Here is a 14,332-nt window from a genome sequence, read left to right on the forward strand (position 1 = left end):
CCACCCCCCCCGCCCCCCCTCCCCTTCCTTCTTATAAAAGGGGGGGGGGCCTAAAAACACAAAAAAAGGAGTCACTTGTGATAAGAAAGAAAAAAAGATGCTCCCCAGTTTCACTCCCGGTTAGGGTGAACTAATCAGGTTCAACCCAATTTTGCCCGTCTGAGCACTGGGCCAACAATGGCGGGCCTCGGCGCCCACAATGCCGCGCGCTCCAGAAACCGCTCTATCAGCCGCCTTGTTTCCGGCCGCGGTGCAGGCTGGAGGCGGGGGCGGGCGGAGCGAAGACGCAGCTTTTCCTGCGCCTGCGCAGCCCAGCTTCCCCCTGCGCCTGCGCACCGAGCCCCTGCAACATGGACGCTCCGCGGGGCACTCTGGGTCAGATCGGGCGTCCGTTGAGAGCCCGAATCGGTGAGGGGAAAAGTGAGTTGTCGGAGAACCGGTGGAAACCCGGCGGGCGGGACGGGGAATGGAGCGGGGGGGGGGGCGGGTGAGGTAAAGAATAAACCAAATTACAAACCTCAGAGTTTCCGAGTCTCCTGCGCACCGAAACGAACGATTTTTCGACCGCTCCCGTGTGAGGGGAGGGGCCGGGACTGGGGCACGTGGGCTTGATTGACGGGTGGCCCGGAGCCAATGGCCAGCTGGAGGACCATGACGGCGGCGGCGAGTCCTCCAGCCAATAGGGGCGCAGAGAGGGAGGGAGGGGGGCGGGACTGCAGTCACGTGGGTCTAACCGCTCAACCTCCTCCCCCCCCCCCCCCCCACGGGGGCCCACACCGTCGCGCAGGCGCAGTGGACGGTCATTGTTGGATCGATTCGTGTCTGGAGCATGCGCGGGTGGGGAGAGGGAGGGAGGGAAGCTCCGCGCGCAGGCGCAGTGGGCGGTCATTGTTGGATTGATTGGCGACTGGAGCATGCGCGGGAGGGAGAGGGAGGGGGGGAAGCTCCGCTGCGCAGGCGCAGAGGCAGACTTTGTTGCCAAATGTGTGTGTGTGTGTGTGTGGAGGGGGTCAGGGGTGCTGAGCATGCGCGGTGTAGAGCGTGTGGTTCCTTGTGGTGCAGGTAGGAGATGAATGAATGAATGGGGCTGAACTCAGGCCACCTGGATCAGAGCCCAAGGGGCACCGTGTGTATTGAAAGAGGAGCCCCCCCCCCCCCCCCCCCAGGACACTGGGAGGGGGAAAGGGGGCAGGACAGGTTGAGAAGGCTGTTAAAAAAAAGCATATTAATAGAGGCATAGAGTACAAAAGCAAGGAAGTCATGATGAACCTTTATAAAACACTGGTTAGGGTCCCAGCTGGAGTATTGGGTCCAATTCTGGGCCCCACACTTTAGGAAGGATGTGAAGGCCTTGGAGAGGGTGCGGAGGAGATTTACTAGAATGGTTCCAGGGACGAGGGACTTCAGTGATGTGGAGAGACTGGAGAAGCTGGGATTGTTCTCCTCAGAGCAGAGAAGGTTAAGGGGAGATTTGATCGAGGGGTTCAAAATCAGGAAGGGTTTTGAGAGAGTAAATAAGGAGAGACTGTTTCCAGGGGGCAGGAGGGTCGGTAACCAGAGGACACAGGTTTAAGGAGATCGGGGAAAGAGCCAGAGGGGGGAGATGAGGAGAATGTTTTTTTACGCAGCGAGTTGTGATGATCTGGAATTTGCTGCCTGAAAGGGCGGTGGAAGCAGATTCAATAATAACTTTCAAAAGGGGAATTGGATAAATACTGGAAGGGAAAAAATTTACAGGGATACGGGGGAAAGAGCAGGGGGGAGAGTGGGATTGATTGGATAGATCTTACAAAGAGCTGGCACAGGCACGAGGGGCCGAATGGCCTCTTTCTGTGCTGTATCATTCTATGATATCAGCGCGATGCATCGAGCGGCTTCTGGGTGCTAGGGAACGGGCCAATAGTTTCTGGTCCAACTTAATAAAGGAATGGTGCATGGCCCAGTCGGCCATGGAGACCACAACAGCCAGTTCATATCTTTGGCCCATCATGCCTCTTTGAAAGAAGCAGATTCAGTAGTTACTTTCAAAAGGGGAATTGGAAAGGGAAAAATTTGCGGGGCTACGGGGAAAGAGCAGGGGGAGTGGGACTAATTGGATAGCTCTTTGAAAGAGCTGGCACAGGCACGATGGGCTGAATGGCCTCTTTCTGTAAGAGTCTATGAATGGGTGATGGGTAAAGTATTGACCACCGGGACCTCCTTTTGTTTGTGAAGCCAGTAACTTCCGCTATTAATGAGTTTAAAAACATTAATCGCCAAGAAAAGTTCTAATTAATCGCAGATGGTAACTGTGATTAACTGACAGCCCGAGTGCCAATAAACACCATTTTTATTGCTCTTTGAGGGTATTAGAAATGGAGCATTTACAGACTTGAAGCTCAAACCAAAGCATCACATCAAGATCTGACAGAGTCTCTCGGTTGATCGGGACCCGAGAATCATTGGCCTTTTGCAGATGGAAGGAGAGAGCGGCGAACGCAGCCCAGACGAACCTCTCGCGTGTCCCGTGCGTGGACGGGGATTCAGACAATCGTCCGACCTGGAGAGGCACAAGGGCAGCCACGCCGGGGAGAGACGGTGTCAATGTGGGGACTGCGGGAAGGGATTCAATTACCCCTCCAAGCTGGAAATTCACCGCCGCAGTCACACCGGGGGAGAGGCCGTTCGCCTGCTCCGTGTGCGGGAAGGGGTTCGCCCAGTCGTCCCGCCTGCTGAGACACCAGCGTCTGCACAGTGGGGAGAGGCCGTTCGCCTGCTCAGTGTGCGGGAAGGGATTCACTCAGTCCTCCCACCTGCTGACGCACCAGCGGGTCCACACTTGACGGGAGTGCTGTTAATCACATCCAGGACCGAACCATGTCCATTCTGGCCGGTGGGGTGGATTATCGCTGATGTTCGTAACGCCAATAACTGGGCTGGATTTTAATATTCTGCATATATGTCAAGTAAATAAGCTTTGTTTCTAACTCACCGCGTGTGGAGTCCTGTAAGATGAGAACTAACTGATGACCTGTCTGGGGTGGAGGGGACGAGGCTGCTGCGGCCCTTTAAGAAGCTGCTGCGGCCCTTTAAGAAGCTGCTGTCCCCGATTTGCTTAATTCGGGGAATCTCAGCTGAAATTATTTTGCAATAAAATAACGGACTTCCGGTGTCAATCCCAAATTAACCTTTGACGCAATTTGGAGTCTGATAACGCCCGCCGATTAAAAATCCCAACTAATCCTCGCTGACAGCTCCTGCTCACCTGTATGTAACACACGGAGGGGAAACCTCCAGAAAGAGGGGCTCCCGGTACCGCCAGATAATCGTGGGGCCCCGGCTTTTTCCGGGACGGCGATCCCCTGGGAACGGGAAGTGAAGACGGGTCCAGTGACGCACTGAGCGGGTGTGGGAGAGGGCAATGCGGAATATTACTTCAAACTTAACCGCGGGAGGGGGGGACATTGGATCAAACCGATCAATAGGGAGATTCGGGGCTGATATCGGGAGGTTCTTCGAACAGAGTGATCAGTAAGTAGAATGGACCCACAGCTAGAAGAGTTTTTTATTACCAATTCTCAGGAGGTGAGAGTCATTCATTGCCCCATCCCCCAGTTGCCCTTGAGAAAGTGGTGGTGTTTGAGGAACGATCGTCTTACTTATAAGTTACTCCTCAAAATAATAGGGCTCACGGCATTACAGGTGGGTACAGCACAGGAGGAGGCCATTCGGCCCGTCGTGCCTGTGCCGGCTCTTTGGAAGAGCTATCCAATTAGTCCCACTCTCCCCCGTAGCCCTGTAAATTTTTTCCCTTCAAGTATTTATCCAATTCCCTTTTGAAAGTTACTATTGAGGATTCAGGCAGCGAATTCCAGATCATCACAACTCGCTGCGTTAAAAAAAAATGTTTCCTCATCTCCCCCTCTGGCTCTTTCACCGATCGCCTTAAATCCGTGTCCTCTGGTCACCGACCCTCCTGCCCCCTGGAAACAGTTTCTCCTTATTGACTCTCTCAAAACCCTTCATTGGCAATAAATGCCCACATCCCATGAATGAATAAATATCCTGTTTTCAGGTACCTAACAACACATTCTATAGCCCAAAATATCCCTAGAGACTACCAGGCATGACTCACCCCTCTGGTTTTCCCTTTCCCATGCATGCAGGCAGGTGCTACAGCCTCCGCTGCGCTCTTTCCCACTCAGTATCACAGATTAGGAACTGAGCAGCAACTCCCATACCGTTACCTCTGGAGTCCCCCGAGGATCTATCCTTGGTCCCCCTCCTATTTCTCATCTACATGCTGCACCTTGGCGACATTATCCGAAAACGTGTCAGGTTCCACATGTTCACTGACGACACCCAGCTCAACCTCACCACCACCTCCCTCGACCCCTCCGCTCCCTCTGATTTGTCACACTGCTTGTCCGACATCCAGTACTGGATGAGCAGAAATTTCCTCCAACTAAACATTGGGAAGACCGAAGCCATTGTCTTCGATCCCTGCCACAAACTCCATTCTCTGACTCCATCCCTCTCCCCGGCCACTGTCTGAGACTGGACCAGACCGTTTGCAACCTCGGCGTCCCCTTTGACCCTGAGATGAGCTTCTGACCCCATCTCCGCTCCGTCACCAAGACCGCCTACTTCCACCTCCGTAACATCGCCCGTCTCTGCCCCGCCCCCTGCCTCAGCTCATCTGCTGCTGAAACCCTCATCCGTGCCTTTGTTACCTCTAGACTTCATTATTCCAATGGTCTTCTGGCCGACCTCCCATTTGCCACCCTCCATAAACTTGAGTTCATCCATATACCCGTATCCTAACTCGCGGCAAGTCCTGTTCATGCATCACCCCTGAGTTCACTGACCTGCATTGGCTCCTGGTCGGGAACACCTCGATTTTAAAATTCTCATCCTTGTTTTCAAATCCCTCCGTGGCCCTCACCCCTCCCTCCCTATCTCTGTAACCTCTTCCAGCCCCTACAACCCTCCGAGATCTCTGCGCTCCTCCAATTCTGGCCTCTTGCCCATCCCCCCGATTTTAATCGCTCCACCATTGGCGGTCGTGCCTTCAGCTGCCCGGGCCCTAAGCTCTGGAATTCCCTCCCTAAACCTCTCCGCCTCTCTCCCCTCCTTTAAAACACTCCTTAAAACCGACCTCTTTGACCGAGCTTTTGGTCGCCTGTCCTAATATCTCCTTATGTGGCTCGGTGTCAAATTTTGTTTGATAATCGCTCCTGTGAAGCACCTTGGGGGGCGTTTTACTACATTAAAGGCGCTATATAAATGCAGTTGTTGTTGTTGTGATAACATTCTTGGATATTGAGGTACTGGAGAAGGTACAAAAAAGATTCACAAGGATGATACCAGAATTGAGAGTATATCCTTATCAGGAAAGGCTGAACAGGCTAGGGCTCTTTTCTCTAGAAAAGAGAAGGCTGAGGGGTGAGCTGATCGAGGTCTTTAAGATTATGAAAGGGTTCGATAGGGTAGACGTAGAGAAGATGTTTCCACTTGTGGGGGAGACCAGAACCAGGGGGGCCATAAATATAAGAGAGTCACTAATAAATCCAATAGGGAATTCAGGAGAAACTTCTTTACCCAGAGAGCGGTGAGAATGTGGAACTCGCTCCCACAAGGAGTGGTTGAGGTGAATAGTGTAGATGGATTTAAGGGGAAGCTCGATAAACACATGAGGGAGAAAGGAATAGAAGGAGATGGTGAGAGGGTGAGATGGAGGAGGGAGGGAGGAGGCTCGTGTGGAGCATAAACACCGGCATGGACCCGATGGGCCAAATGGCCTGATTCTCTGCTGTAATACGATGTAACTCGATGTAACAATAATGAATCGAGTGGTGAAGGTTCTCCCACAGTGCTGTTAGGAAGGGAGTTCCAGGATTTTGACCCAGCGACGATGAAGGAACGGCCGATATATTTACAAGTCGGGATGGTGTGTGACTTGGAGGGGAACGTGCAGGTGGTGTTGTTCCCATGTGCCTGCTGTTCTTGTCCTTCTAGGCGGTCGAGGTGGCGGGTTTGGGAGGTGCTGTCGAAGAAGCCTTGGCGAGTTGCTGCAGTGCATCCTGTGGATGGTACACACTGCAGCCACTGTGCGCCGGTGGTGAAGGGAGTGAATGTTTAGGGTGGTGGATGGGGTGCCAAACAAGTGGGCTGCTTTGTCCTGGATGGTGTCGAGCTTCTTGAGTGTTGTTGGAGCTGCACTCATCCAGGCAAGTGGAGAGTATTCCATCACACTCCTGACTTGTGCCTTGTAGATGGTGGAAAGGCTTTGGGGAGTCAGGAGGTGAGTCACTCGCCGCAGAATGCCCAGCCTCTGACCTTTCCAGCCATCTTGTCTGGATTGCGTTCCTATTGAAAAATCCTTTGAGTGACCTTAGGCGTTAACCCCTTGCATGCTGTTACTGGCAATAGCAATACAAAATATAAATGAAAAATTCAACAGAGGCAAAAATCATTTTCTGCCACAAAGAATGACTGATGGGTTCTTTTTAAATTTGGATGGTCAGATAATCAAAATCCCAGTAACACTTTTCTGAGGATATAAAGAAGGGATCTTCCGTTTAAATCGAAGAGTCAAGGTGGCAATTGTGGGTTTTAAGACTGAGATGAATAGATTTTTTTTGTTGGGTACAGGATATGGAGCAAAGGCGGGTAAATGGAGTCAAGGTACAGTTCAGCCGTGATCTGATTAGAATCAGAGAACGATACGGGACAGAAACGAGGCTATTCGGCCCATTGCACCTGTGCTGGAATAGAATAGGCCTGAGAGGCTGAATGACCTTCACCTGTTCCCATGTTCGGGGCTGGAGGACCGTAATGGTGGATAATCAAAAAAAAAACTTTTCTATTTAATTTAAAGTAGGACAATCTTTTTTTATTTAAAAAATTAATTAAAAAAAAATAAATAATTGTTTTCTTTGGGACGGAGGAGAGATTCAATTGAGCTGTATAGAATTATGAGGTGGAGATGCCGGTGATGGACTGGGGTTGACAATTGTAAACAATTTTACAACACCAAGTTATAGTCCAGCAATTTTATTAAATTCACAAGCTTTCGGAGATTTTCTCCTTCCTCAGGTAAATGTTTCAAGATCTCCTTGAAGCCTACGCATTTATACATAATTGAATAATACATGGTGTTTACAGACTGCCCCTGCAACTGCCCGTTGCCAAGGCAATCACCGTGTTCAGACAGAGAGGTGTCAGCTGCAGAACCCCCGAATACACATTCAACAAAAAAACAAACAGGGAAAAAAAACAGAGAAAAAAAAACACAGAGAGAGGCAGAAACATCCGGAAGGCAGAGAGAGCCAGCAAATGACCAGCAAATGTCATTTGCTGGCTCTCTCTGCCTTCCGGATGTTTCTGCCTCTCTCTGTGTTTTTTTTCTCTGTTTTTTTTCCCTGTTTGTTTTTTTGTTGAATGTGTATTCGGGGGTTCTGCAGCTGACACCTCTCTGTCTGAACACGGTGATTGCCTTGGCAACGGGCAGTTGCAGGGGCAGTCTGTAAACACCATGTATTATTCAATTATGTATAAATGCGTAGGCTTCAAGGAGATCTTGAAACATTTACCTGAGGAAGGAGAAAATCTCCGAAAGCTTGTGAATTTAATAAAATTGCTGGACTATAACTTGGTGTTGTAAAATTGTTTAGAATTATGAGGGGATAGGAAGGACCTAGTTCCCTTAGCAGAGAGGTCAATAACCAGGGGGGGTAGATTTAAAGTAAATGCTTGAAGGATTAGAGGGGAGATGAGGATGGTGGGGGTCTGAAACTCACTGCCCGAAAGGGTGGTAGAGGCAGACACCCTCACCGCATTGAAAAAGTACTTGAAATGCCGTAACCTACAAGGCTACGGACCAAGAGCTGGAATGAGGCTGGGTGGCTCTTTCTTTGGGCTGGCACGGACACGATGGGCCGAATGGCCCTCCATCTTTGCCGAAAATTACTATGATTCTCAAAAAGAAAACCCCACAACCTCCTATTTTTTTTTTGTTTTTGCTTCTGACACAGCGGCTTTCCCATTCATCCATCTTGGCAAACGCCTGTAATATTTACAATACCCCCTTGTGGGAGGGAGGGAGGAGGGAGAGAGGAGGAGGAGGGGGGGGAGAGAGGAGGAGGAGGGGGGGGAGAGAGGAGGAGGAGGGGGGGGAGAGAGGAGGAGGAGGAGGGGGGGGAGAGAGGAGGAGGAGGGGGGGGAGAGAGGAGGAGGAGGGGGGGGAGAGAGGAGGAGGAGGGGGGGGAGAGAGGAGGAGGAGGGGGGGGAGAGAGGAGGAGGGGGGGGGAGAGAGGAGGAGGGGGGGGGGAGAGAGGAGGAGGGGGGGGGGGGAGAGAGGAGGGGGGGGGGAGAGAGGAGGAGGGGGGGGGGGGAGAGGGAGAGAGGAGGAGGAGGAGGGAGGGAGAGAGGGAGAGGGTGGGGGGAGAGGAGGATGGAGGGGGGGAGAGAGGAGGAGGAGGGGGGGGAGAGAGGAGGAGGAGGGAGGGAGAGAGGAGGAGGAGGAGGAGGGAGAGGAGGATGGAGAGAGGGGGGGGGAGAGGGGAAGAGATTTTTGATTCAGGAAATTGAGCTGGCAATGGCGCCCCTCCCCGGCCCATCATGCCCCGCGCTGCGGAATACGCCCTATGTCCCGACAGGGTGGCCCCCAGTGCGCAGGCGCGGCCTCGCCGGTGGTTTCTGAGCATGCGCGGGGTGAGGAGGGAGCGACGGTTGATCGCGAGGCCGAGGAGGCGCAGGTAGGAGAACGGGGATGGCGGCGATTAATCAACTAACAAGCTTTGTAAACACCGAGACGCGTCAGATAAGAAGGGGGGAAATCCCGCCGACGCTTTTTTCCGCTAAAGAGGTCGGTTGGTCGGTCCCTCCCTCACCGCCGAGGCCCAGGCGGCGGCCCGGGTCCCGTTGCGGGGCGGTTTCTGGCGCGCGGGGCATTGTGGGGATCGCGGCCGCCATTACTCCCATAGAGTAAGTGCAGCAGAGGAGGCCATTTTGGGCCCACCCTGCCTGTGCCAGGCTCTTTTGAAAGCGCCCTCTCTCTCACTCAAGTCAGCGTCAGCTGTGGCTGCTCAGTCGGGAAATGACCAGAGTTTGCAATTAATCTCACCTGACTTGAAGGAGGAAGCCTCCGAAAGCTTGTGATTTTCAAATAAAACTGTTGGACTATATATAACCTGGTGTTGTGCGACTCCTTTACATTTGTCCACCCCAGCCCATCACCGGCATCTCCGCATCATGTAATTAAGGATGGAGCGGTGCCTGGGATGTGAGAGGGTTGTCCAGTGAGGAGAGGCTGAGTGGAATGGGGCTCAGTTGAGTAGAATAAACTCGCAGGAGTCGAGAAGAGTGAGAGGTGATCTGGTCGAAACATACAAGATTCTGAGAGGGGGCTTGACAGGGTAGATGCTGAGAGGCTGTTTCCCCCTGGCTGGAGAGTCTAGAACCAGTCTCGGGATAAGGGCTCGGCCATTTAAGACTGAGATGAGGAGGAATTTCTTCACTCAGAGGGTTGTGAATCTTTGGAATTCTCTACCCCAGAGGGCTGTGGATGCTCAGTCGTTGAGTATATTCAAGGCTGAGATCGATAGATTTTTGGGGAATCGAGGGATATGGGGATTGGGCGGGGAAAGTGGAGTTGAGGTCGAAGATCAGCCACGATCTTATGGAATGGCGGAGCAGGCTCGAGGGGCCGAATGGCCTACTCCTGCTCCTATTTCTTATGTTCTTATGTGTCAGCTGTGGCTCAGTGGGAGGCATTCTCACACCTGAATCCGAAGGTTGTGGGTTTCAAATCCCACTCCAGGGATTTGAGCAGGTAATCCAGGCTGACACTCCCAGTGCAGTACTGAGGGAACGCTGTCGGAGGTGTGCCGTCTTTCGGACAAGACGATAAACCGAGGCCCCGTCTGCCCTCTCGGGTGGATGTAAAAGATCACAAGGCACTGTTTCTTAGAAGAGCAGGGGGGGGAGTATTCCCCGGTGCCCTGGGACAAATATTTATCCCTCAATCAACATCACTAAATCAGATTGTCTGGAAATTTATCTCATTGCTGCTTTTGGGAGCTTGCTGTGCGCAAATTGGCTGCTGTGTTTCCTACATTACAATGGTGACTACACTTCGAAAGTACTTCATTGTCTGTAAAGTGCTTTGGGACGTCCTGAGGTCGTGAAATGTACTATAGAAATGCAAGTCCTTTTCTTTCTATCCCAATTAGTCCTATTCCCCTCTCCCCCACCCAACCCGCTCTTTCCCCGTAGCCCTGTAAGTTTTTGTTTTCCTTCAAGTATTTATCCAATTCCCCTTTTGAAAGTTATTATTGAATCTGCTTCCACCGCCCTTTCAGGCAGTGAATTCCAGATCGCTGCACTGCATGTCGCCTCTGGCTCTTTTGCCGATCACCTTAAATCCGTGTCCTCTGGTCACCGACCCTCCTGCCCCCTGGAAACAGTCTCTCCTTATTGACTCTCTCAAAACCCTTCATGATTTTGAACCCCTCGATCAAATCTCCCCTTAACCTTCTCTGCTCTGAGGAGAACAATCCCAGTTTCTCCAGTCTCTCCACATCACTGAAGTCCCTCATCCCTGGAACCATTCTAGTAAATCTCCTCCTGCACCCTCTCCAAGGCCTTGACAAAGGAGATAATCTCCGAAAGCTTGTGATTTTAAAATAAATTTGTTGGACTATAACCTGGTGTTGTAAGATTCCTAATAATAACCTCCACTAACAGTTCCCCACCCACCTCTGGTGGATCGACAATCCCAATATCCACCTCCTGGGTGAACACTGGGGCCGAGTTCTTATTTAGTATCTCTTGTCGTTCCCTGACTCCCCACTTACACACTCGCCTCCCTCATCCCTACCCTGACTCTCCTCTTCCTACTAATGTACCTTTACACAATCTTTTTAACTGTCCTTTTTCTTGTTCCTCCGACTCCCGCTTCCCCTTTGAAAACTCATATTGCAGGGTGTTAGAAGTGGAGCATTTACTGATGATGAGCTCAAGCCAAACATCGCATCGAGATCCGACCGAGTCGCTCGACTGATCAGGACCCGAGTATCGCCGGCCTTCGGATATGGAAGGAGAGGGCGCCGATCGCAGCCCGGACAAACCGCACACGTGTTCCGTGTGTGGACGGGGATTCAGCCGTCCGTCTGACCTGGCGAGACACGTGGGCAGCCACGGTAGGAAGCGGTTGTGCAAATGTAACGACTGCGGGAAGGGGTTCACTTACCCGTCCCAGCTGGAGGCTCATCGGCACAGTCACACCGGGGAGAGGCCGTTCGCCTGCACCACGTGCGGGAAGGGGTTCAACTACCCGTCTGAGTTGGAGACCCACGTGCGAAGTCACACCGGGGAGAGGCCATTCACCTGCTCCGTGTGCGGGAAGGGCTTCACCTGCTCCTCCAGCCTGATGAGGCACCAGCGGGTGCACGTCGGGCGGAGGCCCTACACCTGCCCCGCCTGCGGGAAGGGGTTCTCTTGCTCGTCCAGCCTCCTGACGCACCGTCGACTCCACACCGGGGAGAAACCGTTCGCCTGCTCCATCTGCGCGAAGGGTTTCACCGATTCCTCCTCCCTCCTGAAACACCAGCGGGTTCACACCGAGGAGAGGCCGTTCGAATGCCCCGCCTGCGGGAAGAGCTTCAAGAGTTGCGAGGAGCTGAACGTCCACCAGCGCGTCCACACCGGGGAGAGGCCGTTCAGGTGCCCTCACTGCGGCAGGGGATTTAGGAACTCGTCCAACCTGCTGACCCACCGGCGCACTCACACCGGGGAGAGGCCGTTCTCCTGCCCCGTCTGCGGCAAGGCCTTCACTCAGTCGTCCCACCTGGTGAGGCACCGGCGCGTCCACACCGGGGAGAGGCCGTTCAGCTGCCCCGCCTGCGGGAAGGGATTCACCCGCTCCTCCAACCTGCAGACGCACCAGCGGGTCCACACTGACGAGAGGCCCTTTGAGTGTTCCGACTGTGGGAAGAGCTATAAAAGTTCCAGGGAGCTGAAGATGCATCAAAGGGTTCACACCGGGGAGAGGCCGTTCACCTGCTCCGTGTGTGGGAATGCGTTCACTCAGTCATCCAGCCTGCTGAGACACCAGCGTGTTCACAGTTGACTGCTGTTAATCACGTCCAGGGTTGAAGCATGTTAGTCGTGGCGGTTGTTGACGCTGATGCTGATCAGCCCTGTAACTGGGCTGGATTCGAATAATTATGTCTGGAAGATTAAGCTGCTGGGAGCTACTTGTGTTAACTGTTGGGGTGGCCGTGTTCCCTTCAAGACCGGCTGGCCGAGATCTTTCCTGCTAATTCATTGGCTCCGAGCTGAACTTAACTCGCAATAAAATAATCCATTTTCAAAGCCAATCCAAAATTAATCTTTGGTGCAAAAAATGTGTAATTGAGTGTCTGAAAAAAAATGACACTTTAACAAGCGGATCCTGTGAAGTCCATCCGGGGGCTATCTTTGTTCGTCTGGACTTGTTTCTCGACCCGACTCTCTGCGCAGACTTGTGAAAGGAGACCGAAGGGGGTGGGGGGGGGGGGCTCCTTTAATGGCGGCCTTTTTACCCACGCTCCTCTGCGCTCGTGAAACCGCTCTATGCGCCGATCGCTTTGCGAGCTTCTGTTGAGGCGCGGCCGCTGGAAGCAAACGTGATGGACGTCGCCATCCGCCAATAGGAAGGGCGCGAAGGGGCTGGGGGTCCGGTCGGACGGTGGTCCTCCAACGAATGGCAGCGGGGGGAGGGGAGGGGCGGGCACACCTTGAGGGAGGGGGAGGGGAGACTAAGTGTTGTTTTAGCAGGGCGGGTGTTTAATAAATGGAGAAAATTGGACGGCTTTGTGTTTGGTTCAGAAATATTTTTCAAAATCAGGGATCACATCTTTTACCATTTGTGAGTGCAAATGTAGATTTATTTTTGTACTGGGGTTTTAATATTAGGATCTCTGCTGCCCCCCCCCCCCCCCGTATCCTAACTCGCACCGAGTCCCGTTCACCCATCACCCACCCCGTGCTCGCTGGACCGACATCGGCTCCCGGTCCGGGAACGCCTCGATTTTAAAATTCTCATCCTCGCGTTCAAATCCCTCGCCCCCCCTCCCTCTCTCTGTAACCTCCCACGACCCCCCGAGATCTCTGCGCTCCTCCAATTCTGGCCCCTTGCTCATCCCTCCCCCGATTTTAATCGCTCCACCATTGGCGGCCGTGCCTTCAGCTGCCCGGGGCCCTGAGCTCTGGAATTCCCTCCCTAAACCTCTCCGCCTCTCTCTCTCCTCCTTTTAAGACGCTCCTTAAAACCGACCTCTTTGACCGAGCTTTCGGTCACCTGTCCGAATATCTCATGATGTGGCTCGGTGTCACATTTTGTTCGACAGTCGCTCCTGTGAAGCACCTTGGGGACGTTTGCTATGTTAAAGGCACAAAGTAAATGCAAATTGCAGTAGTTGTTGTCGTTAAACAAGGGACTGCAGAAAGTCGCTGCCCTGCAGACCACCCAATCACACCACACTTCTTCACACAAAGGGTAGTGGAAGTCTGGAAATCTGTTCCCCCGAAAGGCTATGGATGCAGGGAGTAAAAGGGACAGACACTGTATGTGTTGAGACTTGAGAAGCACTCCCTGAAAGTGTTTGATGGGACAGTGTAGAGGGAGCTTTACTCTGTATCTAACCCTGTACCTGCCCTGGGAGTGTTTGATGGGACGGTGTAGAGGGAGCTTTACTCTGTATCTAACCCTGTACCTGCCCTGGGAGTGTTTGATGGGACAGTGTAGAGGGAGCTTTACTCTGTATCTAACCCGTGCTGTACCTGCCCTGGGAGTGTTTGATGGGACGGTGTAGAGGGAGCTTTACTCTGTACCTAGCCCTGTACCTGCCCTGGGAGTGTTTAATGGGACGGTGTAGAGGGAGCATTACTCTGTATCTAACCCTGTACCTGCCCTGGGAGTGTTTGACGGGACGGTGTAGAGGGAGCTTTACTCTATCTAACCCTGTACCTGCCCGGGGAGTGTTTGATGGGACAGTGTAGAGGGAGCTTTACTCTGTATCTGACCCGTGCTGTACCTGCCCTGGGAGTGTTTGATGGGACGGTGTAGAGGGAGCTTTACTCTGTATCTAACCCTGTACCTGCCCTGGGAGTGTTTGATGGGACAGTGTAGAGGGAGCTTTACTCTGTATCTAACCCGTGCTGTACCTGCCCTGGGAGTGTTTGATGGGACGGTGTAGAGGGAGCTTTACTCTGTACCTAGCCCTGTACCTGCCCTGGGAGTGTTTAATGGGACAGTGTAGAGGGAGCATTACTCTGTATCTAACCCTGTACCTGCCCTGGGAGTGTT

The 14,332-nt window shown here is 52.8% G+C and overlaps 2 protein-coding genes across 3 annotated transcripts in view; one reads left to right on the top strand and one right to left on the bottom strand.

Moving 5' to 3' along the window:
* The window catches only part of LOC137310356 (uncharacterized), a 61,949-nt gene that overhangs the window by 2,637 nt on the left and 44,980 nt on the right, over window positions 1–14,332 (bottom strand). The window contains 4 exon segments of the mRNA XM_067978204.1: window positions 518–641; window positions 2,972–3,113; window positions 10,890–11,211; window positions 12,567–12,760. Coding sequence (XP_067834305.1) covers window positions 518–641; window positions 2,972–3,113; window positions 10,890–11,211; window positions 12,567–12,760 — 782 coding nt within the window.
* On the top strand, window positions 334–12,369 carry LOC137310341 (zinc finger protein 235-like). 2 transcript variants are annotated; one of them, XM_067978192.1, is made up of 2 exons: window positions 334–420; window positions 10,966–12,369. In XM_067978192.1, the coding sequence occupies exon 2, from the start codon at window positions 11,075–11,077 to the stop codon at window positions 12,110–12,112; it is 1,038 nt and encodes a 345-aa protein (XP_067834293.1). In that variant the 5' UTR covers window positions 334–420; window positions 10,966–11,074; the 3' UTR covers window positions 12,113–12,369. The 2 variants fall into 2 exon arrangements, with proteins under 2 accessions (XP_067834293.1, XP_067834294.1); XM_067978193.1 differs by lacking the exon at window positions 334–420 and adding an exon at window positions 8,663–8,738.

The sequence above is a fragment of the Heptranchias perlo genome, unplaced genomic scaffold (genome assembly GCF_035084215.1).
Source record: "Heptranchias perlo isolate sHepPer1 unplaced genomic scaffold, sHepPer1.hap1 HAP1_SCAFFOLD_244, whole genome shotgun sequence".
NCBI lineage: Eukaryota > Metazoa > Chordata > Chondrichthyes > Hexanchiformes > Hexanchidae > Heptranchias > Heptranchias perlo.